Below are 27634 nucleotides of genomic sequence, written 5' to 3' on the forward strand. Positions count from 1 at the left end.
TTAGTACAAGAGACCCCAACTTACAAACAACTTATTTTGTTTATATGTATATGGTTATGAAGTTGATTTTAGAGTTCTGGGTGCCCTTTCTCAAGTGGAAAGAAATGATAGAGGATATTTACCTTTCTAGGCTAGTTCTCATTGCCTATTTAACTTACAATATGGGCAGACTAGAAATACATATGATTCCAGGACATAATTATGACTTACATCATTGATTCTAATCAATGGGAAGCAAACTCAATGTCATTTTACATAATATACAACAATAGAGTCAAACAGGAAGCTGTGCCAGATATACATCATACTGGGTTGGCCAAAAATATTCATTTGGGTTTTTCCACACAGTTACAATATAATTATACAATTATGGAAAAACCTGAATGAAATTTTTGGCCAACCCAGTACTTGAAAAAAGATAATGCATATCCAAAAGTACCAAATTCCAAAACTATTTATTGATGTAAAATAGAGTAAGTCCATCTGGTTCAAGTGCACACATCTAATCATAAATTCTAAATATTTGTATAAATAAAAATTTAATTTGTTATGAAGCTAGTTATCATCACATAAAATGTTTCAGCTAGAAAAAATTGAGTTTAAAAACCACTTAAAGGAATTTCTCTGGTGGTCCAGTGGCTAAGACTCAGTGCTCCCAATGTAGAGGGCCCGGGTTTGATTCCTGATCAGGGAACTAGATCCCACATACTACAACTAAGAAGTGCAGTCAAATAAATAAATAAAGTAAATAAATAATTATTTCTAAAAATCACTTAAAAACTATTTCTAAAAATCACTTAAAAACTATCAAGTATACATGAAAACAATGCTATGATTATGCAGCATTTCCAATGTATTCCAGTCCTTCTTCCACATGTTACTCTCAAAAGAGGTCATCACAACCTCTTTTCTTCTCAAATTTATAAAAATTATATTAAGAGGTATCTTTTGATACCAAGGGCTTCCCTGATAGCTTAGTTGGTAAAGAATCTGCCCACAATGCAGGAGACCCCAGTTCGATTCCTGGGTTGGGAAGATCTGCTGGAGAAGGGATAGGCTACCCACTCCAGTGTTCTTGGGCTTCCCTTGTAGCTCAGCTGGTAAAGAATTCACCTGCAGTGTGGGAGACCTGGGCTCAATCCCTGGGTTGGGAAGATCCACTGGAGAAGGGAAAGGCTACCCATTCCAGTATTCTGGCCTGGAGAATTCCATGGACTGTATAGTCCATGGGGTCACAAAGAGTGGGGCACAACTGAGTGACTTTCACTTTTCGATACCAAACAATCCTTAAATTTCACTTAGTCCAAGATGTAGTCAAAGCTGAGTTCCTCAGTCCATCACAGCTTAGTTATTTTCTAATGACACAAAATAAAATCTGTTTAATTACCTCATTTATCCTATACAAGGTGCTTCTCAGGTGGCACCAGTGGTAAAGAATCCACCTGTCAGTGCAGGAGACATTAGAGACATGGGTTTGTTTGATCCCTGGGTCAGGAAGATCTCCTGGAGGAGGAAATGGCACTCCACTCCAATATTCTTGCCTGGGGAATCCCATAGACAGAGGAGCCTGGAGGGCTACAACTCATGGGGTTGCAGAGTTAGACACGACTGAGCATTTGAGCACATCCTATACAAATGGGGAATGAAGTGTTAAGGCTAATAAAGTTTTCTGATAACCATGGCTAATATTTAAACATTAACACTTTTTATTGACTTAATTAATATTAATCATCCTATAGTGCTTTAGGCACTACCAATGTGACAAATTCCCTCTCAGAAGGTTATTATTTCTACATTTTAAGTGTTAAGGTTATCTATAGGGCCCACATTCTTGCTGTATTAAATGTCAATTAATTCTTCAACATGCAAAATGAAATCTCAATGGAATGCTTTGATAATAAAATAATAGTTAACACATATATAAAATGTTTATGAATTCATGGGCACTACACTGACTACCTTACATGCAATTCTCAAAATATTTTGTAGTTAGGTATCATTCATGGAAATTTTACAGGTAAGAGGCACAAAGGGGTTAAGGAGGTTACCCAGGATCACACCACTAGTAAATGTTAGAGTTAGTTGCTCACTTGTGTCTGACTCTTTGTGACCCTATGGACTGGATCACGCCAGGCTCCTCTGTCCATGGAATTCTCCAGGCAAGAATACTGCAGTGGGTTGCCATTTCCTTCTCCAGGGAATCTTCCCAACCCAGGGATCGAACCAGGGTCTCCTGCATTGCAGGTGGATTCTTTACTATCTGAGCCACCTGGGTCTAAAAAAAAAAATAGTGATGTAATAATAGATGCACTTTCAGCTGAGCCACTGGGGAAGCCCAACAACCAGTAGTTTCTGTGCTAAATCAGACCCTAGTCACCAGCAGATTGGAAAACACCAAGAACGTGGTGGGGGCAGCCAGTGGGGATGAGGAAGTGTCCGAACCTCCCTGCCGGAAGTGACCCCTCATGGGGAAAGGGCAGCTGTGGTCCTGGTGTTTTGGGTGAGGAACCTGCAGAGAGTTGGGATGCTCTGAGTCAGGCAGGGTGGGGCATCTGACTGGTCCGTTCCTCTGCGAGCAGAGGCCACCGTCCAGAGGAGATTCAGAGAACAGCTGGCTGGAAGTCAGGTTCCAGTCTGGATACAAGGGCACAGGGCTCATCAGGGAAGACCCAGGGAAGGGCGCTGTCACTGGGAACAGACTGGGACTGGACACCCGTGCTGTGACCCAGGTGGTCAGTTCTCCAAGATCCCTGGGGTGAGGGGTGGAAGGATCCCAGGGAAACAAGCCCCCAGACAAGCCCTAAATGGGGTTTCATTCTCATTTTCACCTTCAGGCTGCTTTTAGTACTCTGGCTACAAGTTCTTCTTTCCTATTGCCTGAGAGACACCATGGAGCAGTGTGAAGAGAAATGAATAGACACAAAGTCAGCCTCAGACTGGGAGGACTGAAACAGTATGGACTCTAGAGCAATTCAGACCAGACTCTACACTCAGTTCTGTCACTTTATCAGCCTTGAGAATACTGCAAGTTGTGTCCTAAGGGAGTTTGATAAGCCTTGTCTTACAGAAGTATCGGGACATATGGAACATATAAAGCACGTCGCACTGCGGCTGGCAATGTTTAGGTATTTCATGCCTGGTAGTTATGATGATGATTATTTTCGTTGCATAAGAAACTACCCTCATCTATGGAAATTTTTCTTTATCCAGCAGAAGCTAGAGACTATGCAGTCTTCTAAACAAAGAAAGCTGAGTCAATCAAACTGCTGCTTAGCAAGTAATCATTGGGCTTCCCCGGGTGGCTCAGTGGTAAAGAATCCAGCTGCCAAGCAGGAGATGCGGGTTCAATCCCTGGGTTGTGAAGATCCCCTGGAGAAGGAAATGGCAACCCACTCTAGGATTCTTGCCTGGAAAGTTCCATGGACACAGGAGCCTGGTGGACTACAGACCATGGGGTGACAGAGAGTCAGACACAACTTAGCAACTAAACAAGTAATCCTAAGTAAATTTTCTCTATCTGAGAACATGTTATTGAATTTAGAGGCAAGTGTTTTACCAGGATGCAATGCAAAACCTTATAGAATTTGTGTCAAGGACCAGTAATTCCCCTACCTCCCAAAGCCCTCCCGACAAAACACCCCGATTTTCATGTATTTCACCACCACTAAAATCTAGCCCCGCTCAGGAGGTCTACTAGATTACACTCGAGATACCCTCATGTTTGGAGTGTGCTGGGGCTTCTTCCGTTCAGGGCCCAGAGTGCCAGTACGGTGACGTCTCAACATCCCATCACAAAGGAGAGAGTAATATGCATCAAACATCTGGTTTGTGGACCGTGTTCACCTGCACTGGGGCAGGAGCACTCGACACCTTCTGTTCTTTCCCCCAGGTGGCGATTCCCTCTGGTTGACTAACAATCTCAGGGTAACTGTTCAGGGAAGCTTCTCATTTCAGTCTCAGCCTCCCAAATCTGAGGCCCACCATCTGGGGATCTGGGCCCGGCTCACCATTATCACAGGTTCATCCAGCCCACCACGCAGCCAACTTAAAATGACCTCCCAGGAAGGAACAGGAAGACAACGAAGATGTATATTATGATTAGCTTTCCAGCCCCACCTTAGCCTCTCACAACTTAAAAGGTTGGGAGTGTTGGTCGAACGCAGTGAAATAGTTGCCTCAGACCTGACTAGGGGCTGGAGGGACTGCTAGACGTGACTTTGGAGCACACACTGGCCTTGGCAGGACTATAAACCCTGACTGCAGCTCGGGCTCTCTCGTCATCCTCTCTCAGAGCCTTTTCATAATCGGGTGGGAAGGCACTGGGGATGTTACCATTGACCTTGGCCAAAATACCAAACCTCAAAGTTTTGGTTTAAGAGAATAAAGGCTGAGAGAATTTATACCTCACTGCTCTCATCCCAACTCCCTCCCCAGCATCCTCCCTGATTTTTGTCACTTGTCTTAGATCATCACACCACCTTCCTTATGGAATCACTGCTCATATACACAAGACATCTACAGGCAGGTACAGGGTCCTTTATCTTTGCATCACCCCCACCAGCACAGAACCTTCTGAAGAGCAGATGCTCAAGTAAAGATGGGAATAAAGGAGCCACCAAGCAAGGAATGTATTCTTATTGTTTATTTTTATTGGCATTATTGAATACGCTAACAACATCTAAGTGTATTGCTAAGGGTACTACTGAATGTTATAGAGAGAGAGACAAAGGTGAATAACATAAATCAAAACTTGACTACAGCTTACTTCATTTTCATCTGTTTTAAAACCACAGCATTCTTTCACATTTCCAAGAAAATTCCTATTCCAAAGCTATGTTATCTTGTTGATGCAAGGATTTTTTGAATTACACTACAAACTCTTACTCTTAGATCTGACAGACAACAACAAAACTGTGATCCGTTTCATTCGTAAACTTGGATTCTGAATCTAAACAAACATTATAGGAAAACAAACATTTGAAAGGTAACAGGGTAAAACAGGAGCACAAAAAAGATGTATATTATGACCTTTCCAGCCACACTTTATCCTCTCACTACTAAAAAGGTTGGCAGTATTGGTCAAAGTGAAGAAGCTGCCTGAGACCTCACTGGGGGCTAGATGGATCGCTGAGTGGGACCGTGGAGTGGGCAGTGGCCTTGGCAGCACCACGAGCCTTGCTTGCAGATTTGGCTTTGGCTCTCTCTTCCTCTTCTCTCAAAGCCTCCTCATAATGGAACGGGAAAGCACTGGGGACGGTACTATTGATCTTGGCCACAAACTCCAGCACCTTCATCTTGCTGGTTTCAGCATGGGCTCTTGGGCCCCACAGGAACTCATAGCTCAGGGGATCGCTGTCAGGAATCTGACGATACACCAGGTACTTCTCCTGCACCAATTCTTCAGTGATGAACTTCCTGGGCTCCCCAAAGATTATGTGCATCTTTCCATCATAGATGCCCAGAGCATTCAGGAAGTCCCAGATCTCTGCCTCAGAGGCACAATTGCCATTCAGGAAGATCACACCCAGCAGAGGCATCAGAAGCCCATTCTTCAGCACCTCCAAGGTACTGCCCAGCACCCCATCTTTGGCGAGGCGCTCCTTGCTGACAAGGGTATAGGAGTAACCATTCGGCTTGATTTCCTTCAATTCAAGGCCAAACACCAGCTCTATGCGATCAGTGGCTTTCTTGAGGATTTCAGGGAACTGTGCCTTGAACGCTTTGTGGACAATCTTCAGCATATCTATCTTCTTAATGGGCTGTTTCAGCTTAAACTTCTGTAGCATGAAGTGAATCAACATTCCTGCCTTCTTGGCCAGAAGACCTAGAGGAGCAATCATGGCAGAGGTTGAGGCCTGGGAAGAATTTTTACGTTCCTTAACTTGGCGCCTGCCACGTGCTTTAGATCTTGGGCGTGAAGCCCCTGCAACAAGAGAGCTAGTGGCTGCAGCTCCCTGAGGCTTCTGGCCCGCACCGGCAGGGGGGGAGCCTGGGGGCGTACTCCCAGAAGTAGGGGTGGGGGTGGCAGCAGCCTGAGCATTCCCGAGATCCTTGGTCTCCATGCGTGCCTGGCGGCGTTTCTCACGTGCACGGCGCTTGCTCTTCTGCCCCCGAGGCATGACTATCAGCAGGCACAGCGGGCAGGGGAGCAGGCAGGAAAGTAGGTAATGCTGGAACCTGGAGAAGGGAAGATGAGTCGATGAGCTCCTTCAGCATGGAGGGAATAAGGCTGTTCTGCCTGTTTCCTTGAGAGCCCTACTCCAGGAACCACTGGCCTCTTGTTCTTGGTCAGCCTATCCCCTGAGAACCCCGTGTAAGAAGTGAGAGCGAGCCAGCCTCAGGCCACAGCCTGCCTGTGGCTGCCTCCAATGACAGAAGATCCTGGGAGTGGGGCCCTCTCTGGGTCCCTTCGTTCACACACACAACTGTCACATCAGCTCTTAGTGGGGCCGGGACCCCTGCCATGTGCCGCTTGAAAGGTGATGCCTCTAAGCTCCCTGGGACCCATGAGAAGGAACCAAGTCGTGGACACTGTAGGGGTGGAAGGCACTGGCAGTTCTGGGGGCCTGCTCTGTCCTGAACTCGGTTCTCCACCATTCAGGGTCCTCATCTTGTCAACACCAAGGGTGTGGGCCCTTCCCTCCTGCCTCTGGTGCTGCCCCTTCAGGTGAAGAACCTCATCTCCCTTAGAAATGACACAAAGAAATGAGGGGCCTCAGCGGAGGATCAGGCAAGACTCTAGTGTTCGTTTGATTAGCTGCAAGGGGGAGCGTGCTACCTTCAGTCCTCATTTGCAGTCCCCACTTTGACTCCTGGGAGGATCTGGGGGCTCCTTTCTCTCCTGGCTTGAGGACCTTTCCTCACAGCAAGGCCAACAGCTCCCTAAGATCGAATGGGGAAAGCCAGGGTGGCCTTACCTGGCCCTACCGCCCACGGTCTCTGGGGCCTGAAGAGCTGCAGCAGGAGATTGAGGCCCTGTAATGGGTGCTACTCATGCAAGGTCCCCAAATTTTACTCAGGGGAGAGTCTAAGACTCCTTCTTCTGCTGACTCATTAGACTAAGACGCTCACTTCCCTGTTAGCTGTGAGTGAGGCACACTTCTGCCTGCCATGTATGCCTGGGGGCACCAAGGAGTGACAGTGCGAGGAATTCTGGGAGTTTCCCACAGTCCTCAGCATCTTCTCTGTGAGTCCTAGCAAATGTTAGAAATTCTCCCTCTGCTGACCTGAGCACACTGAGGTTCCCAAGGTGAAATAAAGTGTGAGCCACCTCTAGTCACCCCTGTCCCTGACCTCCCTGGGATGGCAGCAGGGGCTGGACTCTGTGGGACTTCACTGTTCTGTCATCACTGGCCCCTTTCGTCCTCACTTGGATGTGATTTATGTTCCTCCCTTAGTCCACCCTGAGTTTTCTGGCCTCAGATCAAGGCCCACATCTCCCTGAGTTCCTGGGGCTGAAAGTGAGGAGTGACATCTGGCAATCTCTGCCTGAGGTGCCCCAGGGCAGACAGGGACTGGGACTTTGCAGGCCCCCACTGCTTTGGGTAGGTGCTCATCTAAGTCATCTCTCTGGGTCCTTACCGTGACTCTGTGACTCCTGGCAAGACCAGGAAATCTCTGTCTCTTCTTGAGATCTCTCTCCTCCTACTAAGGCCCCCATCTCCCTGAGACCCACTAGAAAGCAGTGACATTTTCCCGATCTCTAGCTACAGCTGTGTGTGGACTCCTCATGCGGACAGTCAGGAAGAGATTTTGCACTGCCCTCTGTTGTCGCGGGGTAGCTGGATGGTCCCTCAATTCTTAGGTCCTCTTCTGGGCTCCTGGTACTAGCTGCAAATGCTCCAGTGGCGGACCTGAACCCATACCCCCATCAACGAGGTTCCTCACCTCCCTGCGAGGCTCTGAGCAGAAGCAAGTGGGGGTCATCTGGTCCCCATGCCTGGGTCTCCCAGGTCTTAGAGGAGTAATGCGACTATATGGTTGACTTCCTTCTGGGTGGGGTTCTCGCATGTTCATTCAGTGTTACCACTGTGACTCCTTTTAGAAACTGGGCTTCCTCCCTATGTTGAATGAGGCTTCACCCATCAGACTCAAACCCTAATGTCCCTGAAACCATCCTTGGAGAAAATGAGAGGGCGTCTCTGCCTGAGAGCTCTAACCCGGCTTCCCAGGGTGACGGCAGAGGTGGCACTCTGTGTGGGCTCCTCTGTTCTGGGGGAGTCAGTTGTCTCCTTCCTCACATAGAATTGGTGCCTCAACATCTGTCATGGCCTAGAACTCCTCGTTTTCTGCTGACCCGGGCAAGCAGACCTGAAACCAAGGCCCTCATCTCCCTCAGACCCCACAGGCAGAAGTCAGGGGCACCAGAACTGGCCAGCTCTTCCCTGGGCCCCCTGGGGCTGACAGCTGAGGCGGCATCAGATGTGGCTCTCTCTACCATGTATGGATCTTCCCCTCGACTCCACATCCTTCCTGGGACTCTGCCTTCTGAAGACCTGAGCCCAAAACCCTGTGAAAGGTCTTCACCTTTCCCGGACCCAAGCTGACCGAGTGAGCCACATTCCACCAAAAATGATTTGGGGCTATGCTGCTAACCACAAGGGTAGCACTCTCGACCCCCACCCCCTGCCCCAGTTCTGGAGTCAGGGGCTCCCTCAGTCCTCACTCAGGATTATGGCCTCCAGTTTGGGTAGGGGTTGAGGTCTTCCCTCTGCTGACCCGAGTCTGCATGCCCCAGAGCAAAGCTCTCACCTCCCTGAGTGGCTAGAGGAGATGCTGGGGGCTCCATATCCAGCTACCTTGTTTGGGGATGCCCAGATCTGAGAGCGGGGCTGCTCCTTAGTGCAGCAATCCGCTTGGATGCCAGGCCTTCTGACTAGCTCTGAAGGTCCTAGCTTGACTCCTTCTAAGGCTGAGACTCCTCCCTATGCCTAATGGGGTTACCTTATCTATCATTCTATGTCTTTATTTATTTACCTTTCACACCCATTGCTTTTTATTATGTAACTGGTAGTTACATCTTAACCTTTCTCACCTATTTCTCTTCTCCCCCACACCCCTAACCCTAACCCCCATCAACCACCTGTTTTTTCTCTCTTGCTTCTACAATTGTTTCTGTGTTACAGATTCCTCACAGAAGTGAAATCATACAGTATTTCGTTTTTTCTGACTCATTTCACTTAACATACATAATACCCTCTAGGTCCATATCCTTTTATATAAAGGCCTTTCTCTACCTGAACGTCCCTTATCCACAACGCCCGCCAGCCCCCGCACACCATGCAAAAATGACGGGTTCTCTCAGCCTGAATTACTCTATGGTAATTTGGACCCCTATGGTAGGGGTCCAAACCTTCCCATTCTAATGCCCAATGAGCTGAGCAGGAGGGGATGTAATAATAACAGAAATAAAGTAAACAATGTAATGTGCTTGAAGCATCCTGAAACCATCCCTTTAGCCTACCCTACCCTACCCTCATGCCACCCCACCCTCCTTTGTCCACTGAATCACACCCCATCCCACACTGCACCCCACCCCATGCAAAAACTGTCTTCCAAGAAACCGGTACCCCGGTGCCAAAAAGATTGGGGGCCACTACTGCGCGGCACTGCAGCATTGGTGGCAGGAATGGCTTCTGTGCAGCCACCACTTTGGAAGGAGATAGCCCTGTGAGCACTGAAAGCCCCATCTTTTCACCTGTTGAGAGCAAATACCACTTCCAATGCATAAAGAGTCCATCCTCTTTCAACAAAGCCGCCCGAGCCGCCACCGACCCTCCACGTGGCAACAAGATGGCCCCTCGGCCCGCAACTCGGGAGAGGGCATGTTACACTGCAGATTGCAGGGATGGGATGCAGTTGGGTCACTTTTCTTACAGGGAGGGGTTGGAAAATTCACTTCAGCTACATTCAGGTCCTCACCTTGGCTCCGGACGAGTCCAGTACACAATCTCCGCTGAACAGACGCTGCAGCTACCAGTCGTGCTCCTCGCCTTGGAAGCGGAAAAGAGGGGCCTTGCATACGTTCATACGTGGGGTCTCCTAGGGGCGGGACAGGGGCAGGGGGCAGGGGCGGAGCGCTACGGAAACCCGGTAGCTCAATATTCATCCGTCCCTGGGTCCTCCTTGTGCAGTGTATCAGAGCCCAGGACACCTCCTTCTATGAACCCGAGTCCTCCAGCTCCCAAACGAAGCCCTCGCCTTCCCAAGTCCCTAGTGTCGGGAGTCAGGGTGCTGCTCTGAGCATCTCTGCTTGTCAGGAGGGGGCGCCACTCTGTGAGCCTCCCTCGTAGGGGGAGAGACCCTCTCACTAGCACTGATGGTCCTCACCTTAAGTCCGGTTATGGTCAAGATGCCCCCCTCTGCAGATCTGGGGTCTGATTCTGCTAGAGGAGGCCCTGTCCTCCTAAGATCACACAGGTTGAATGAGGGGACCACTCAGAAGTAGCTCTTCTGGGTCTCTCAGGGCTAAGAATTTACAGAAATCTGTTTGGCTCCCTCTCCAGGGGTCCTGTCTAACGCTCAGCATCGCATGTGAGGTCCTCCTTGGATTCAGGTCTGTCCCTCTGCGAAACAGGCTGATCCTATTAGACAAATGACTCACCTCGCTGAGACTTTCCAGACTGAAATCAACCTGACATCTGTGCCCAGTGCTTCCTGGGGACCACAGCATCAGCGATTTTCCAGGGCCTCCTTTTATAGTGTGTGCTACCATGCATTCACTTTCAGGTCCTCACATTGACTCATGACGAATCCTGTAACTCCACTCTCTGCTTTATGAAGCTGCTTGTCTTACATCAAGGTCCTAGTCTCCTGAGAATTCCAAGTGGGAAGTCAGTGTGATCCTCATGTGATCGTAGTCCATCAGGGCCTCTGAGAACAGACAGTGGGGATGCAACTCTAGTCCTTTCGGATTCCTTTTGCTCAACATACTACATCTACTACAACCTGGGTCTCTGCCTTCTACTGATCTAACATTCCTCTTCTTAGTCTTTGGATGACCACTATATTCAGCGGTGATTGTCTCCTCAGCCCTCCTTCATGGAGGTTCCCATATCAGCATCTGTCACTTGATTAAAGGCTTCCTGGGAAATGCATATTCCTACAGACATTGAACAGTTAACCTCTAGCAAATGTTGGAGAAAACAGGTCTTGGTCCCAAAAGTAATCTAAGATTAGGAACATGCAGCAGAAATCAAGGAACTCGGGAAAGATGTTATCCTGTCAGAGAAAAAGAGCTGATATATTCCTTCTCTTCAGCCAGATTAGGGTGTCTGCTTATTTGCTCAGTCATATCTGACACTTTACAACACCATGGACTGCAGCCTGCCAGGCTCCTGTGTTCATGGGGATTCTCCAGGCAAGAATACTGGAGTGGGTTGCCCTCCTTCAGGGGATCTCCCCAACCCAGTGATTGAACTCAGGTCTCCCGCATTGCAGGCAGATTCTTTACCATCTGAGCCACCAGATTTAGGGTAGTTTAAAAATCTTTACTTTCAGTACCCTCCTGTTGTTGGTCGAGTGGTTAAGACTCTGTGCTCCCAATACAGGGGGCCTGGGTTCAATCCCTGGTCAGGTAACTGGATCCCACATGTCACAACCAAGAGTTCATGTGCCACAACTAAAAATCTCTCATGCCACAACTAAAGAGCCTGCAGACATGTCAGCAAAGGTCCTGAGTGTCACAACTAAGACCCAGCACAGCCAAAGAATAAATTGAAAAAAATATTTTTAGTACAAATAATAAAATATTTACTTTCTACATAGAAGGATAGCACCAGATAATCTTGTAAGCCCTTGATCACTTGAGGGTGTCTGATTTTGCACATGCAGATTACCATATGGTTACTGAGCATTATCTATTTATCTCCTTTATTTATCACTCTTAATTATTTTGGTTATGTGTTATGTGGCAGTATTGATGGGAAAGGAGTTTGGGGGAGAGTGGATATGTGCATATGATGGCTGAGTACTTTCACTGTCCACCTGAAACTGTCACAATATTGTTAATTTACTATTCCTCAACACACACACACACACACACACACACACACACACACAAACTGTGTTTCCAGTGCAAGGGGTGTCAGTTCAAACCCTGGATAAGATCCCATGTGCCGCATAGCAAATCAATCGATCAACAAAAGATCATCAAAGAAAAAAGTGATGGGGATCCATGAAAGAAATAATTGATAAGCTAGATTCCATTCCCTTTAAACCTCTGCTCTGTAAAAATACACCATCAAGAGAACAAGATGAGCCATAGTCTGGGAGAAAATATTTTCAAAGGATACATCTGATGAAAGCTCTAATCTAAAATATACAATGAATTCTTAAAATTCATAAGAAGAAAACTAACATCTAATAAAAAATGGACGAAAGATATGAATAGATACCTCACCAAGGAAGATACAGAGATGGCAAACAAGCATATGGAAAGATGCTCCACATCATATACCATTATGGAACTGCAAATTAAGAAAACAAGCAGATACCATGACATGCCTTTCAGAATGGCCAGCATTCAAAGGACTGAAAACACCAAATGCTGGTAAGGATGTGAATCAACAAGAACTCTCATTCCTTGGTGGTGGTGATGCAAAATGGTAGAGCCACTTTGGAAGACTGTTTGCAAGTTTCTTAGTAAACTATACATATTCAACACTGCTGGTAGGAATGTAAATTGGTACAGCCAGTATGGAAAACAGTATAGGGGTTCGTCAAAAAATCAAAGATAACACATAATACTTTCCGCAATTCCACTACTATCCACAGGAACTGAAATCAGGACCTTGAAGAGAGCTCTGCACTCCCATGTTCACTGCAGCACTACTCACAATAGTCATGACAGGGAAGTTGCCTACCTGTCCAGTGACAGATGAATGGATAAATAAGTAAAATATACATACAATGGAATATCATTCAGCCTTAAAAAGAAGCTAACCTCTCTAGTCATGACAGCGTGGATAAATCTAGAGGACATTATGGTACAGTGAAATAAGCCAGACACAGAAGGACAAATACTGCATGTCCTTTACATGAGGAATCTAAAATGGTCTAAGTCAAAGAAACAGACAGTAGAGTGGTGGTTGCCAGGGGCTATGGGAGGGTGAATGAGAAGGAACTGTAGATTTAAAAAATATTCACAACCTAAAAGCTGACAGTTATGCCCAGAGAGGAAAGAGTGTACCATTCTATCGGATTCTGGGCGTCATCCCACCTCAGGGGAGTGTCACCCTGATTTTTTTTTTTTATATCAGGGTAGGTATTATTCTGTTTTGCTTCAGTTACATACATCTCAGTACATATGTGAGAGTGGGGAACAAACTGTCAGTCACGATCAAAAGTTTTGCAAAATTCTATGTAAGGCATGAATATCAGGAGCGAATATATGTTGAAGGAAGCACCCTTCAGACTGAGTCCTTCCACCCAGAGTGAAGAGACGGCAGGAGTGTGTTTACCTGTGTCAGTCAGCCCTGCAGATCCACCCTATCCTCTTTCAGGAGTTTCAGCTCCCTCTCCCACCTCACATACAAGGACAGACTCTGGCTGGGCCTGGCTTTGTCCTCCAGAAAGCGAAAGTCGAGGTCCAGCATGGACTCGCCAAGCTGCACGGGCCACAGTGGCCCACTCCCCTGCCCTGGAGTGGGGTGGGCAATATGGGGGTCTTCCTGGGGGACCCTCCCCACTCCCCCTCAGCCCAGGGTCCCATGATGGCCCCTGTCTGGCTAGCCATTCCCGACCTTCTGTAGACCAGACCTCCCAAGTCCTAGCTCCATCCTGTGGGTGGTCAACTAGTCAGTTGTTTGTTTCTCCTCTTCCTCCAGGAAGTAGTTACATCTTAAAGGTTTTCTGCAGTTGTCATCAAGATGTGGGTATTAGTTCTTAAAAGGTCCCTGCTAATCAGTCTCCCTGGGCCCCTCTGTTACAGACTAATTGAGTGTACAAGCAGCCTGTGTTTGGAAGGCCCCTTCTTTATTCGAGGCTCAGGCAATTGCCTCCTGAGGCAGAGACTCTCCTAACAGTTTGCTATTCCAGCATCCAAAGAATGCTCAGCTGTTGAGTGAGGCAGAGTTACCCCAAGGGCTGTGCTGGACATGGAGCCGCATGCACCACAGGTGCATGTGTGAGGGTGGGGAGCTCTGGGCTCTGCCTCCGGTGGGCCAGGTATTCCTGATGAACAGCGTCCTGTCTCCCCAACAGCAGTGTTTGGTTGAGGAGGCTCAGAGTTTAAGGGGCCCTGGACCCTTGCACTCCCAAGGAATACCCATGAAGAACAGGTGGGATCTGAACCGGGGCTGAGTGTGCCCTCAAATGATGCTGCAAAACGTGGAGGATATGCTGTCCAGTTAAGGTGGTCGTCCCCCTACCAGCCCAGGGACCTACCCTCTCCCTGCAGGTGAAAAGTAGCTCTTCAGGATCACAGAAAGGCATCCCGAGGGTAGAAAGGCACAGAAGGAATGGATTTTACAGATTTATTTTTAAAAAACCAAAAAGGTTAAAAAAGTCCTTCATTTCCAACCCTGCCTGGGGGTGTGAGTGGGGAATAGAACGAACTGAGAAGGGCACCTACCCTCCCCTGGGGTGAGTCCAACTCTTCCCTGGGAGCCTGCAGTGTGCAGGGCAGGTCAGTGGCCGGCCCTTGCCCTTCTTGCCCCACCTCCTCCATGGGCAGCTCACACTGCTGCCAGCAAGTTCCAGAGGCAAAGAAGTGTGGGAGCCGAGGCTGAAGGCTGCCTTCTTCACCTTGGCGGTCACTCCAGCTCTTCCGCCCTTGGACGTTCTCTGGGCCCCACCACTGGGCTCTCACGGTGGGTGGACAGGCAAGACCAGGAGGCACAGCTTGGCCCAGCCCACTGGCAGCTTCCTTAATGCCGTCTGTGACACAGCAGGGCAGTCGGGGCGGGGGGTGTCACAGTGCAAGAAAGGGCTGCAGAGACACCACGACAATCTGGAAAGGAAAATCTCCTGCTAACCTGCATCGCTTTCTGATCCTGCCTCTGCACCGAGGCAGCGCTTTTTCCTATTCCCCATCCTGAGGCTGAGTGGAGTCCAGGACGAAGCACTAAGTGGCTGTTTGTTACAAAACACCTGGAGATGCCGGGGGGGATCTCGGCCCGTCAGTCAGTCCAGGCTCCCACACAGTCACACACATAGCGTTAAGGTGGCTGTACTAGCAGGTGTGGCCAAAGCAGGCCCAGCTTCTCTCCCTCCACCTGCAGGGGTAAGGGGGGAGAACCCTTCTGGCGGCTTCAGTAACAGGCTGAAGTGGGAGAAGCTGGCAACGGAAGAGTGAGCTGGGCCCCGAGAAAGAAGAGGACGAAGGCAGGCGAGGGCTTCCGAAGCCTCTCTCCAGGCCCGACGGCTGCCCTGGGAAGTGACCCAACTCAGGTTGGAAGCCCTGACCACATACCCCCTGGAAAATGGGGGATAGAAAGAGAGGAAGAGAAGCGGGGCTAGAGTCGTGGGACTTTGGAAGAAGCCAGTGCATTCAAATATTTACAAGCATAAAGCCCCAACTTCTGTGCCACCTACCTCTCTGCCCCTCCCACAGAAAGAAAGGCCCCTGAGAGTCACCAAGGAGGTCCCGAGACCTCCTCCCCAGCCACGCCCCACAGCGAGGGCCCTTCCCTCTACCGGCCCTGTTCCTTGAGCATGCTGATGCTCGCGTAGATCTTGAGGGGGGGCCCCAGCTTGATGTTTATGGCACTCATCAGGTGGTCCTCCTTGAGCAGCAGTAGAGCTTGCCCATCGATCTCCTGGCCACAAAACTCCTCTGTGATTTCCTGGCAGCCTGGCAGAGAGCGGATGAATTCATAGACATCGTCCACGTTCCACTTGGTGGGCCCGCTTGACAGGAAGCGGTGTCCCATGCCCGCCAGGTCCTGCATGTGCATGTCAGGGAGCTCCAGGTCCCATGGGCCTTGTCGCCGGTGGGAGGTGGACGAGCTGGCTGAGATGGGGGACAAGGGTTCCTCATAGCTTGAGTTATCTGAGCAACGGCTGGAGTCTTCCTGGCTGTGTGTTAGCTGCAGGGCAGCGGTAACTGAAAGGGGTACAGTGCCTGTTGGCTGCTTCTTGGTATCCTTGGTAAGTGTCGGCAGATTGGCTTTGCTGGCCTGACAGCGGTTGTGGGTCATGGCTCCCACCTTCTGCAGCTTGCTCCGGTCTGAGTGGAAAAGCCCCACTCGTTTGGTGCACCCCACGTTGTACCTTTTTACACAAGCCATGGAACAGAAGTGATTGGGATGGTTGAACTTGGAGGCAAAGTCCACACAGCCACAGAGCTCGCACTTGAGTTTGAGTGGAGTACCCTCCTCTTTGGATTCTTGCAGATAGGGCTCCTCCATCTCTAAGTCAGTGGTGGTGTTATCGTCCTGCTGCGGAAGTTTCTCAGGCAAGAACCCGTGTGCATACTTCTTGAGATTCCCCACCAGCAGAGACAAGCGTCCCACCATTCTTGGGGCAGTGCCAGTGATGCTGGAGGCAGAGTTTCCGTTCCCTGAGGTCATGCCAGGGGTGCTAAGGTCGGTCAGTGCATGAACAATGCCCTGCCCTGTCTCTGTCCAGGGCCCGGCTGGGCCTGGCCGGGCGGGGACTACGCAACCCCTAGGCCAGCCGCCGCCTTGCGTGGGGTCCCTGGCCGGGCGGGCCGCCTCCTCTCCGCCGGGAGCCTCCGAGCCCGGGCCCAGGGCTGCCGCAGCGCGTTCGACCGCACCAGCCGAGCTGGCGTCCACAAAGTGTGGCAGGGGCGCGAGGCCAGGGTAGAAGTGCGAGTGGAGGCGGATTGCACGCGTGCGCATCGGGCGCTCTAGGGCTGCAGCCGCCACGGAGACCTCACCCTGATTTCTCAGAAACTCTGTGAATAGAAGGCAACATGCATAAAACATCTAATCTGCACATTGCTTGCCTGCACCGGAACAAGAGCTATAGGATACATTCCACGCCAGGTTCACCTGATTTCTGTCTGATTTACTCACAATCCCAAAGCACAGGGAGACCCAGAAAATCCTGCAAGTTTGGTTCCCAACCCCTGAAGGACAGTCAATATCACAATTGAGTCACAAGAAATTTTTGGTTTCCCAGTACTTTCATAAAACTTATGTTTACACTATATTGTAGGCTATTAAGTGGGCAATAGCATTATGCCTCAGAACAATATAGATATCTTAAATAGAAACACCTCTTTGCTAAAAGAAAAAAGATGCTAACCATTATCTGAGCCTTCACTGAGTCCATTATTTTTGCTGCTGAGGGTGTGAACATTGCAAGAGGTATCAAAACGTGACACACAGACATGAAGTGAGCAAACGATGTTGGAAACATGGAGCCGAAAGACTTGCTGGAAGCAAGGTTGACTAACACAAACTTTCAATTTGGTAAAGAAAAAGAACAAAGAAAAGAAAAGCAGTACCTGTGAAATACAATAAAGCAACGGGCAACAGAGTGAAGTGTGCCTGTAACTGTTAAGGGCAGTTTCCCATCCCAGGCTTTGTTTTTAAACTATACGGCCCACCATGTGAGAACCTGGTCCCTGGTCACGATTGCCACAGCCTCATCCAGCCCGCCATGCACACAACTTATAATTACTTCCCACTTAAGGACTTCTATTTTCCCAAGGCCCACCACTCCCTTGCATCAGGGAATTCACATTTGACTGCTGTCATGTCACCGTTTCCTTTGCATGACAGCTGCTTCTCGCCTCTGTAATTTTATGGTCAGTGGCTAGATCTTTTTCTCAGCTCTCCAAGTACTAGCATGGAGCCTACTATGAGCAGAGGCTCAGTTCATGTTTAGGGAATAAATGAGCCTGTGAGCATGAGGTTGAAATTATTAGAATTTAATTCTACATTTTGAATTAACCAAGTGTATACTGTTGTTTATAATTTTGTAAAACGCAGAGTACAAGGCATGAGGAATCCAAATACCATCTTACTTTTCCTATGTTTCTTGATCCCACATATTTTACTGCTTAACTTTTTCATATTTTCAAGGAAATAACATATTGCAATGCCATTTTGTCTTGAACTGGCTTACTAAATAAGATGGAAGCTTCCCCATTTGCTTTACATAACAGAAAAACTCTTATCCTTAAGACCAATAAAAGTGTGACTGATGTTATTCATACACTTAGATTATAAGCTAGGTAAGCTTTCATTTAGGAGCAGCATTAGAAAAGTAGAGAACTTAAAAACACAAGTTGATTTCTAAATTCCCCATACAGAACAGGAACACCAAGGTATTTTACACTATGAATCCTCGGTGACGTCCAGTCCTATACTACTTGGAACACTGACTACTCTCTTGAGCCACAAAGTGCAGAATTTGCCTCAGCTTCACTAGGTGTGGAAGGAACTGCTGGGGGAACACTGGGACATCCGCTAGCTTGGGCCCTCTCTTCCTCATCTTTCAAAGTCTCTTCATACCCAAAGTGGAAGGCACTGGAATCCAAGTGGTTAATCCTGGCCAGGAACTCCAGGACTCTCATCTTGCTTGCTTCAGCGTGTGCTCTCGGACCCCACAGGAGCTCATAGCATGCTGGATCACTGCCGGGCACTTGCTGATATTCCAAATACTTCAGCTGCACCAAATCTTGGGTGATGAGCTTCTTGGGCTCCCCAAATATGAAGTGCCTCTTCCCAGCATAGATATTCATCTTACCCAGGAAATCCCAGATGTCTTCCTCTGTGGTGCAGTTGCCCTTCATGAAGATCACATCCAGGAGATTCATCAGGAGACCGGTCTTGGAAAAACCCCTGCCATGGTGCAGGATCCCATTGTGGGGGAGATTCATCTTGCTGACAAGGACATAACAATGCTTGGCAGTGTTGTCTTTCTTCACGTCAATACCAAATACCACCTCTATCCTGTCAGAAGCACTTTTGAGGATCCTGAGGAATCAATTTTGGTACTTTTTATCGATGATCTTCAGCATATTTGCTTTCTTAATGGGCTTTTTCATCTTACACATGTGTAACAGGAACTGCACCAACAGACCTGTCTGCCTGGTTAGTGAGTGTTTTCCAGACCGCACATTGGAGAGAGGGGGTTGAGAGGAATTTCGCTTTTTCCGAATTTTCCCAAGGGCTCTTTTGGATGATCTTGTGGGAGAAACACCTGCAGGCACAGTGGTGGTGGCCAGGGCCCCCTGAGGACTCTTGAGATGGTTACAAACCTAGCACCGGACTTTCCCTTAGCATCAACCCCAGGACCAGGATTGGAGGAAGATGAGAGTGCTTCCATCCTGGTGGCAGTGACCTGAGCACCCCTCAGATCCTGGGTGCCATGCTGAGCCTGGCGGTGTTTCTCACAGGTGTGGAGCTTAGCCTTCTTACCCCGAGGCATGGTGACTGTGGTCAGGACAACAGGCAGGAGTGCAGGTAGAACAGCACGTGATCTGGGCAGAGAGGAGAGAGGATGAGAGGTTGTGAGTGCCCACGGCAGGGAGGCACCACTCGGCCTTTAAGAAGGCCCACTCTGCAGGTTTCCATGTGGGCACTGCTCTACAAACCCAGAGGACTCCTGATCTGATCACCCTGTCCTCTTGAAAACTCTGTCAAAATAATTGAGACTCAGGCTGCAGCCTGCCAGCCCTGCCGCCTGCTTCCTGGGGCTGAGGAGCAGTGGGCCAGTCCTTGAGGTTAACCCCCTCCATTCTGGAGGGTGGGGGTCCTCTCGGTTCATATTCAGGACAATCGTATCAACTTTTGGCAGATGCAGGGGCCCCTCCTCTGTGCGGCTCTAAGCTTATACCCCAGAGCCTGGTCCTCATCTTCCTGTGATACCTGAAGAAGTGAAGAGGTACCTCAGCCCAGTGTCCCTGGCAGGGGGCACCCACAGCAGTCAGCTCTAGGGAACTCTGTCCTGGGCTCACTGGGGTTTTCCGTCCTCTTTCAGGGTCTTTCCTTGGCTCTAGGTAGAGCCTGGGACACCGGTATCTGCTGCCCTGGTGTACCTCCTCTCAGACAAAGGCTCTCACCAATCCCATACCATCAGAAAGAAAGGAGAGTTCACATACACCTGACTTCCATGCCTGGGCTTCTCAGTGCTGTGCGGTGGGTGGGGGTGGGGGATGGTGCTCTCTATTGTTTTCCCTGTTCTAGGGTGAGAGCGATCAACATTGTTCTTTCAGGGCCCTCATGCTGACTCCTCTGAAGCCCTGGGCCTCCTCCCTTGGCAGAATTGAGGCCATTCACATATTCCAACATCCTCACATCTCTGAACTCTCCAGACAAAAGTGAGAAGACTCACTCAGCTTCACAGATAGATACGCTAGGTTTCCATTTGGAAAAGAGCCAAAATCTATGACAACTTACACTTAGAGTTGGTGTTCACTTTAGACCTCGTTCTGGTCTGGGTAGAACTCAGGACTCCTCCCACCAATAACCTGGGTCATTCAGCCTCAGAGCAAAGTCCTGAATTCCCCGAGTTCCTGGAGGGGCAAAGTCAGGATAAGACATACATGACTACCCTTCACTGGAGCCCCCTAGATATGTAGGCACTCTGCTTTGTGATACCACCCTTAAACGGGGAAGGCTCCCCAGTCAGTACTTAGGGTTCTCAATCCACTGCAGTTAGGACAGAGGTATCCTCCATCTGCAAGCAGGGGCTACTTCTGACCAAAGCCCTCCCATCCCTGAGACTTGCCCAGGCAGAACTCAGTTTGATGGCTCTGCCGGAGCTTCCCAGGGCTCACAGCAGCAGTGAAACTTAGTGCGGCCCTCTTGGTTATGGGCTGAGTGGCCCCTGCCTCAGTCCCAACTCAGTTTTCACCTCGACTCTGGACCAGTGCTGGGAATCCACCTTCTGCCGCCAGAGGCCTGACTGCCGGATAGAAGTCCTTACTTCCAGGAAACTGTAAAACGGAAGTCAGGATGACTCATTTCTGGCCATGATGCACAGGGTGTCAGATAGCTCAGGGACGCAGGGGCACAGGGGGACAGGGGCACGCGGGGGGTGGCGTGGGGAAAGCCGCGGAGCGTGTCCTATGGTCCTCATTTGGAGTCTCCATCTTCATGTCTATTAGAGTCTGACACTCCTCCCTTACCAGAACTCTGTCCACAAGCCTCCAAACATAGCTTCACCTCCTAGAGTTCAGCAGAGGAGAAGTCAGGGAATTGAGCGCATGGGTGCTGCTTTGTGTCACCATCTTTATTGCCAGTGCTGAGTTAGCACTCGGACCCCTCCCCATGGCTGGAGTTGGGGCCTAGGTTTCTATTATAGAATCAAGTAATCTCTTTGATGTTACACAATCTCTTAGACCAAGATTTACTGATAATTCAGCCTAACAGTGTTGTAGGAACCATCCCCTGCCGACCATAGAGGTGAGACTTGGTGGGTTTCGCTTTGTTACAGGAGGGGCAATGGCCCCATGAGTCCACATTCAGGTCCTCACCTTGCCTTCAGATCAGTCCTGGGAATCCACTCTCATTTAAACGAACACCCTGAACAACAATCAGAGCTCATTGCCACCAGCACGGAAGTTGGGGGGAGCCAATTCTGGTGATGACTACCCTGTGTGGGATCTCTGAGGGATGATGGCAGGGGCAGGGCTTTGTGGGGACTCCATCGTTCAGTGTTAAGTGGTCCCTGGGTCATCCCCTAGGGTCCTCCCTGTACCATCTGTCAGAGCCTGAGTCCCCTTACTCTATGGACTTGAGTCCTCCTGCCCCCAAACAAAGCCTTAGCCTCCCCAAATCCTTAGTGGGGAGTCAGGACGTGTCTCTGAGCATCTCTCCTTGACAGTGGCAGTGCCACTCTGTGAGCCTTCCTCCTTGGTGGGAGAGACCCTCTCATTAGCACCGATGGGCCTCACCTTCACTGTGGTGATGGCCAAGACACCCTCCTCTGCAGAACTGAGGTTTGATCCTGAGAGAAAAAGCCCTCCCCTCACTGAGACCAGACAGAAATGAAGAGGCTTCTCATCCTTATAACTCTGCCTGGAGCCTCTGGGGTTAGGAATAGGGGCAGGGGTCTGTATGTAAAGCCTCCTCATTTGTGGGTCTAGTGATACTTCTTTCTTCACTCAGGGACCTCACCATGGTCCTGGCCAGTCCTGGGACCTGACCCTCCAACCTGAGATTCTCCCTCTACTGAACTGAGGCCATTCTTCTTAGACTGAGACTTTGACCTCACAGAGAACTCTAAGACTTGTAATAGGGAATTACAAGTATCCTGTCTGCGTGTTCTAGGTTTGAGAACAAGTTTGGGCAGGTCTCTGAATGACCTATATTTTAGGGTGGTTGTCCCTCCAGTCCTCACTCCTGTGGGCCTTCATTTTGTCTATCTCTTGGAATAATAGGTTCCTGGGGAACACCACATCCCTGCAAAATCTTGAGCAGTGTCCCTAAAGCAAACCTTACAGTTTCATGTTCCAGACTTCATATGAGATGGGGAAAATGTCACAGAAGGCAGGGGGCAGGATGGGGTACGCTCCCAGAGAAAAATGTTGATCTCTCTGTTTCTGGAGGGTGCGGGATTTAGGATGGGGGGACACACGTACACCTGTGGCTTATTCATGTCAATATATGGCAAAAAACCACAATATTGTAAAGTAACTAATCTCCAATTAAATTAATTTAAAAGAAAAAAACAAAAAACTTAGCCAGAGTCAATCTCTTATGTGAATTGTTTTAATTGATTTATAGGCATACCTTTAAAAAATTGTACTTCACTTAACCATGCTTCACATATATTGTGTTTCATTACAAACTGAAAGTTTACAGTAACTGTGCATTGAACGTAACTATGGCATCATTTCCCCAAAATCGTGTGTTCACTTGGGGTCCCTGGGCCACATTTTGTAAATTTGTGAAATATTTTAAAATCTTCCCATATTTTATTCCTTATGGTGCTCTGACCAGGTCTCTGTTACTATTGTAGTTGTATTCTAATTTTAAATTAAGCTATGTACATTTTTTAGACATCTTCTAGTAAGTGTACAATAGGATTAACAACTTTTATAAGCACTGGGAATCCCCCAAATTCCTATGATTTACTTTATGGCAATATTCACTTTATTTCAGTGATCTAGAACCCAACCCCCCATATCTGAGATATGCGCACATTTCTAAAGGAAAGGAGCAGTCCAATATGGTTTTCTGCTCTTTTGATTGAAGTTCTCTGAAACTGCATAGAAAGACGATCTTATTGTCACTATCATCCATTTCTCCTCCTTATTGCTGTCATTTCCTGAGGTAGCCTTCAAGGCTTTGTGCCTGACGAAGTGTATTGGAATATATCCAGAGTCCTTACTTTTATCCCAAGATACTTTCGAGTGTTAAGGAACACAAGTTCTGCTTTAGGCCAAGAGGAGTATAACAGCGTCGGATCTAGAGGAATTCAGAGAGGGATCTAATTCCAGGCCTATCAGTCACTAGTGTTCCCCAGCAAGGGCTCACTGCCTGATGCACATAGAAGCCAATACTATGGAATGGGCTTTTGAGAGACAAACTTTATTTCAAGGTGGAGTGGCAAGAAGACATGAGGTAGGGCTCTCAAATCTGTCTCCTCAACCCAGAAACTGGGGTAAAATGAAAGGGTTTAGGGGAACTGCAAACTTGGAAACTATTTGGCTAGTCTTGAATTAGTTCATGTAAGCTATTCATGTTGCTAGAAGCCAGATTTTCCTTATTGAAGGACTTCATACAGTTCTCCCCTGGCAACATTCCTACTCTGAGAGTTCCACAGACTGAACCCTCTTGGTTCTGCAGTCATCCTGGAAACATAGGCTCCTTTTTGCACATGCACAGTGCTGCCTCTAAAAATAACTCAAGGTTTGATTAATCAGCAACCAGTTTTAAGAAGGCAAAATCACTTTAAACTGCTCAGTGTTTTATGTTTCAATCCCCCCATTTCTCTTTGTACATTCTTGAAGCTTGTGGGAAATCATCCTCAATTTGGTTGATGGTTCTCAAATTGTATAAAAAGTGATAATCCCAGGTCCAAGATTTTTGTACCAACAGGACTGGAATGTTACATAAGCATTGACAAGGTTGGATTAATTGGTATTTAAGAAAGGTGATTATCAGAGGCTTTGCTTCCTTCACATGTCTCTTTATAGGCTATTGCTTTAAATTTGGAGTTTTAGTGCCTGGATGGAATTTATTACTATTAGGTCAGCTGTCTTGGCTCTTCCTGGCCACTCATCAGTCCTAACTGAGCTCTGCAGTCGACTGACTGATTTCTTCCACTCTAGTGCTCAAAATAGTTTACATCTTGACCAGCAGAGAGCCTGGACCAACTGTCTTTAACCAATGCTTGCTGCCTCTTGCCAGCCTTCATGGATTGCAGCCAACATCAACCAGCACTCTTATTAGGAAATTGAGGTCTCCGGATGACACAGAAATGTCGGCTTCCCCTGGAAAACCCTTGCATTCATGGGAGTTGTAGGAAAGCCATCAGGACTTATCTATCTTGGCTCAGAGCACTTTGTTACTTTAAGAAGAAAAAGGGGCAAACTAGAGGCATCTCTCCTTAAGTTAGGACCCAATTCCATCTCCTAGTTTGGTTTCTGGGAAGAGTTGGCTGTATGAATTCCCTGGAAAGCCACTGAGAAGAATGGACAGTCTCAAGGTGACCAATTTGGATTTGAGGGTTCACTTAAAGAACCCTGAAAAGTTTTCCTTTAGAGGTGGCTGTCATACCATAGCTTGAGAGTCACATGTGCTACCCAACTTCTAAGGAATTTGTCCAGTTCCATGACTGGAGCCCATTTGGTCAGAGGCTCCTAATATTTCCACCCCGCCATGTGCTGAGGACGAGCTTGTCTACTGAAGACAGGCCCATGGAATGTCAGGCTCTGTCTCACTCTCCACCTTGAAAATCTTACCTAGTGAGGAGGAGGGTGAAAGAGTTATTGCATCACATTGAAGAAAGTGAAAGAGGAAGCTGTCTTAGACTCAGGCAGAGCTGACTTTCAGAGGGCAACTCAGGAGAACACATGTTAAAACACTGATTTCTGCACTTCCTTTCTGAGCATGCTGAGGTTTAATCTTTCTGGTAGATGACCAAATCATTTTACCCCTCCAGCAGAGACTACAGACATGCGAATCTAGATGTCTGGGCAATTTCCAGGGGGAATACATTCACCGCAAGTCCTCTATGTAGCCCATGGCCTTTAGCACCACAACCAATGGCTATTTCTCCTGGTAACATTTGATTTTTAACATAACACACACACACACACACACACACACACAAAAGCAATTCAATTCTAACTCCCTGCTATTCTGGCTGATACAAAAGAGGACTAGACTTTTTAGTGAGGAAACACCAGAATGTGTCCAATTGTATAAAATTCCTCTAACACGGGCTCATGGTATGTTCTTCTGTGGGGGGAGAATTTTCCTGCATTACATTCCCTCATTTTACCTTTATGGTCACACCACAAGGTAATCAGGGCTGGTTTCATTAAGAATACACTTGTGTGAAATTCAAAGGATCATAGGAGACTACTACAAACAACTATATGCAAATAAAATGGAGAACCTAGAGGAAATGGACAGATTCTTAGAGGTACAACCTTCCAAGATTGAACAAGGAAGAAACAGAGAATGTGAAGAGACCAATGACAAGTACTGTAAAACAGTGATTTAAAATTTTCCAATAAAAAGCCCAGGACCAGACAGTTTCACAGGTGAATCTATCAAACAGTTAGAGAAGAGTTAATGCCTGTCCATCTCAAACTCTTCCAAAAAATTGCAGAGGAAGGAACACTCCAAAGGTCATTCTATGAGGCCACCATCACCCTGATAGCAAAACCAGGCAGAGAAACACACACACAAAGAAAATGACAGGCCAGTATCACTGAAGAACATAAATTCAAAAATATTGAATAAAATACTAGCAAACCAAAAAAGAAAGTCTCTTCAATAAGTGGTGCTCTGGAAACTGGACAGCTACATGGAAAAGAATCAAATTAGAATAATCTCTAACACCATACACAAAAATAAACTCAGAATGGATCAAAGATCAAAATGTAAGGTCAGACACTATAAAACTCTCAGAGGAGAACCTAGGCAGAACACTCTTTGACAAGTTACAGAAGTACTTTTTAAAAATTATTTTTATTGAAGGATAAATTCTTTACAGAATTTTGTTGTTTTCTGTCAAACATCAACATGAATCAGCCATAGGTATACATATATCCCCTCCCTTTTGAACCTCCCTCCTATCTCATTCCCCATTCCACCCCTCTAGGTTGATACAGAGCCCCTGTTGAGTTTCCTGAGCCATGCAGCAAATTCTCATTGGCTGTCTATTTTGCATATGGTAATATAAATTTCCATGTTGCACTTTCCATACATCTCACCCTCCCCTCCCGTCTACCCATGTCCATAAGTCTATTCTCTATGTCTGTTTCTCCATTGCTGCCCTGTAAATAAATTCTTCCATGCCATTTTTCTAGATTCCATATATGTGCATTAGAATATGATATTTATCTTTCTCTTTCTGACTCACTTCATTCTGTATAATAGGTTCTAGGTTCATCCACCTCATCAGAACTGACTCAAATGCGTTCCTTTTTATGGCTGAGTAATATTCCATCGTGTATATGTACCACTACTTTTTTTATCCATTCATCTGTTGACAGACATCTAGGTTGCTTCCATGTTCTAGCTATTGTAAATAGTGCTGCAATGAACAATGGGATACATGTGTCTTTTTCAATTTTGGTTTCCTCAGGGTATATGCCAAGGAGTGGGATTTCTGGGTCATATGGTGGTTTTATTCCTAGTTTTTCAAGGAATCTTCATATCATCTTCCATAGTGGCTGTATCAATTTACATTCCTACCAACAGTGCAGGAACATTCCCTTTTCTCCACACCCTCTCCAGCATTTATTGTTTGTAGACTTTGATGATGGCCATTCTGACTGGTGTGAGAAGATATCTAATTGTGGTTTTGATTTGCATTTCTCTAATAATGAGCGATGTTTAGCATCTTTTCAGGTGTTTATTAGCGATCTGTATGTCTTCTTTGGAGAAATGTCTGTTTAGCTCTATTTGCCACTTTTTGATTGGGTTGCTTGTTTTCCTGGCATTGAGTTGTATGAGCTGCTTGTTCAGTTCAGTTCAGTCCAGTCACTCAGTGTATCTGACTCTTTGCGACCCATGGACTGCAGCACGCCAGGCCCCCCTATTCATCGCCAACTCCTAGAGCTTACTCAAACTCATGTCCATTGAGTCGGTGATGCCATCCAGCCATTTCATCCTCTGTCGTCCCCTTCTCCTCCTGCCCTCAAGCTTTCCCAGCATCAGGGTCTTTTCAAGTGAGTCAGCTCTTTGCATCAGGGGGCCAAAGTATTGGAGTTTCGGCTTCAGCATCAGTCCTTCCAATGAATATTCAGGACTGATTTCCTTGAGGATGGGCTGGTTCGATCTCCTTGCAGTCCAAGGGACTCTCAAGAGTCTTCTCCAATACCACAGTCCAAAAGCATCCATTTTTCATCGCTCAGCTTTCTTTATAGTTCAACTCTCACATCCATACATGACTACTGGAAAAAACATAGCTTTGACTAGATGGACCTTTGTTGACAAAGTAATGTCTCTGCTTTTTAATATGCTGACAATGGCACCCCACTCCAGTACTCTTGCCTGGAAAAATCCCATGGACGGAGGAGCCTGGTAGGCTG

The 27634-nt window shown here is 47.6% G+C and overlaps 2 protein-coding genes and 1 pseudogene across 2 annotated transcripts; all 3 read right to left on the reverse strand.

Annotated features, from left to right (window-relative positions):
- Positions 1–4627: 4627 nt before the first annotated feature.
- On the reverse strand, positions 4628–10085 carry MAGEB1 (MAGE family member B1). The gene is made up of 2 exons (XM_061410499.1): positions 9922–10085; positions 4628–6177 (listed from the first exon to the last, which is right to left on the reverse strand). Exon 2 carries the CDS (start codon positions 6117–6119, stop codon positions 5106–5108), a length of 1014 nt encoding a protein of 337 aa, XP_061266483.1. The 5' UTR covers positions 6120–6177; positions 9922–10085; the 3' UTR covers positions 4628–5105.
- A 4526-nt stretch (positions 10086–14611) lies between these two features.
- LOC133243519 (polyhomeotic-like protein 2) lies at positions 14612–16656 on the reverse strand. The gene has a single exon (XM_061410501.1). It carries the CDS (start codon positions 16509–16511, stop codon positions 15633–15635), a length of 879 nt encoding a protein of 292 aa, XP_061266485.1. The 5' UTR covers positions 16512–16656; the 3' UTR covers positions 14612–15632.
- A 1428-nt stretch (positions 16657–18084) lies between these two features.
- LOC133242876 (melanoma-associated antigen B3-like) lies at positions 18085–19429 on the reverse strand (annotated as a pseudogene).
- Positions 19430–27634: the final 8205 nt, after the last annotated feature.

The sequence above is a fragment of the Bos javanicus genome, chromosome X (assembly GCF_032452875.1).
Source record: "Bos javanicus breed banteng chromosome X, ARS-OSU_banteng_1.0, whole genome shotgun sequence".
NCBI classification, from domain to species: domain Eukaryota; kingdom Metazoa; phylum Chordata; class Mammalia; order Artiodactyla; family Bovidae; genus Bos; species Bos javanicus.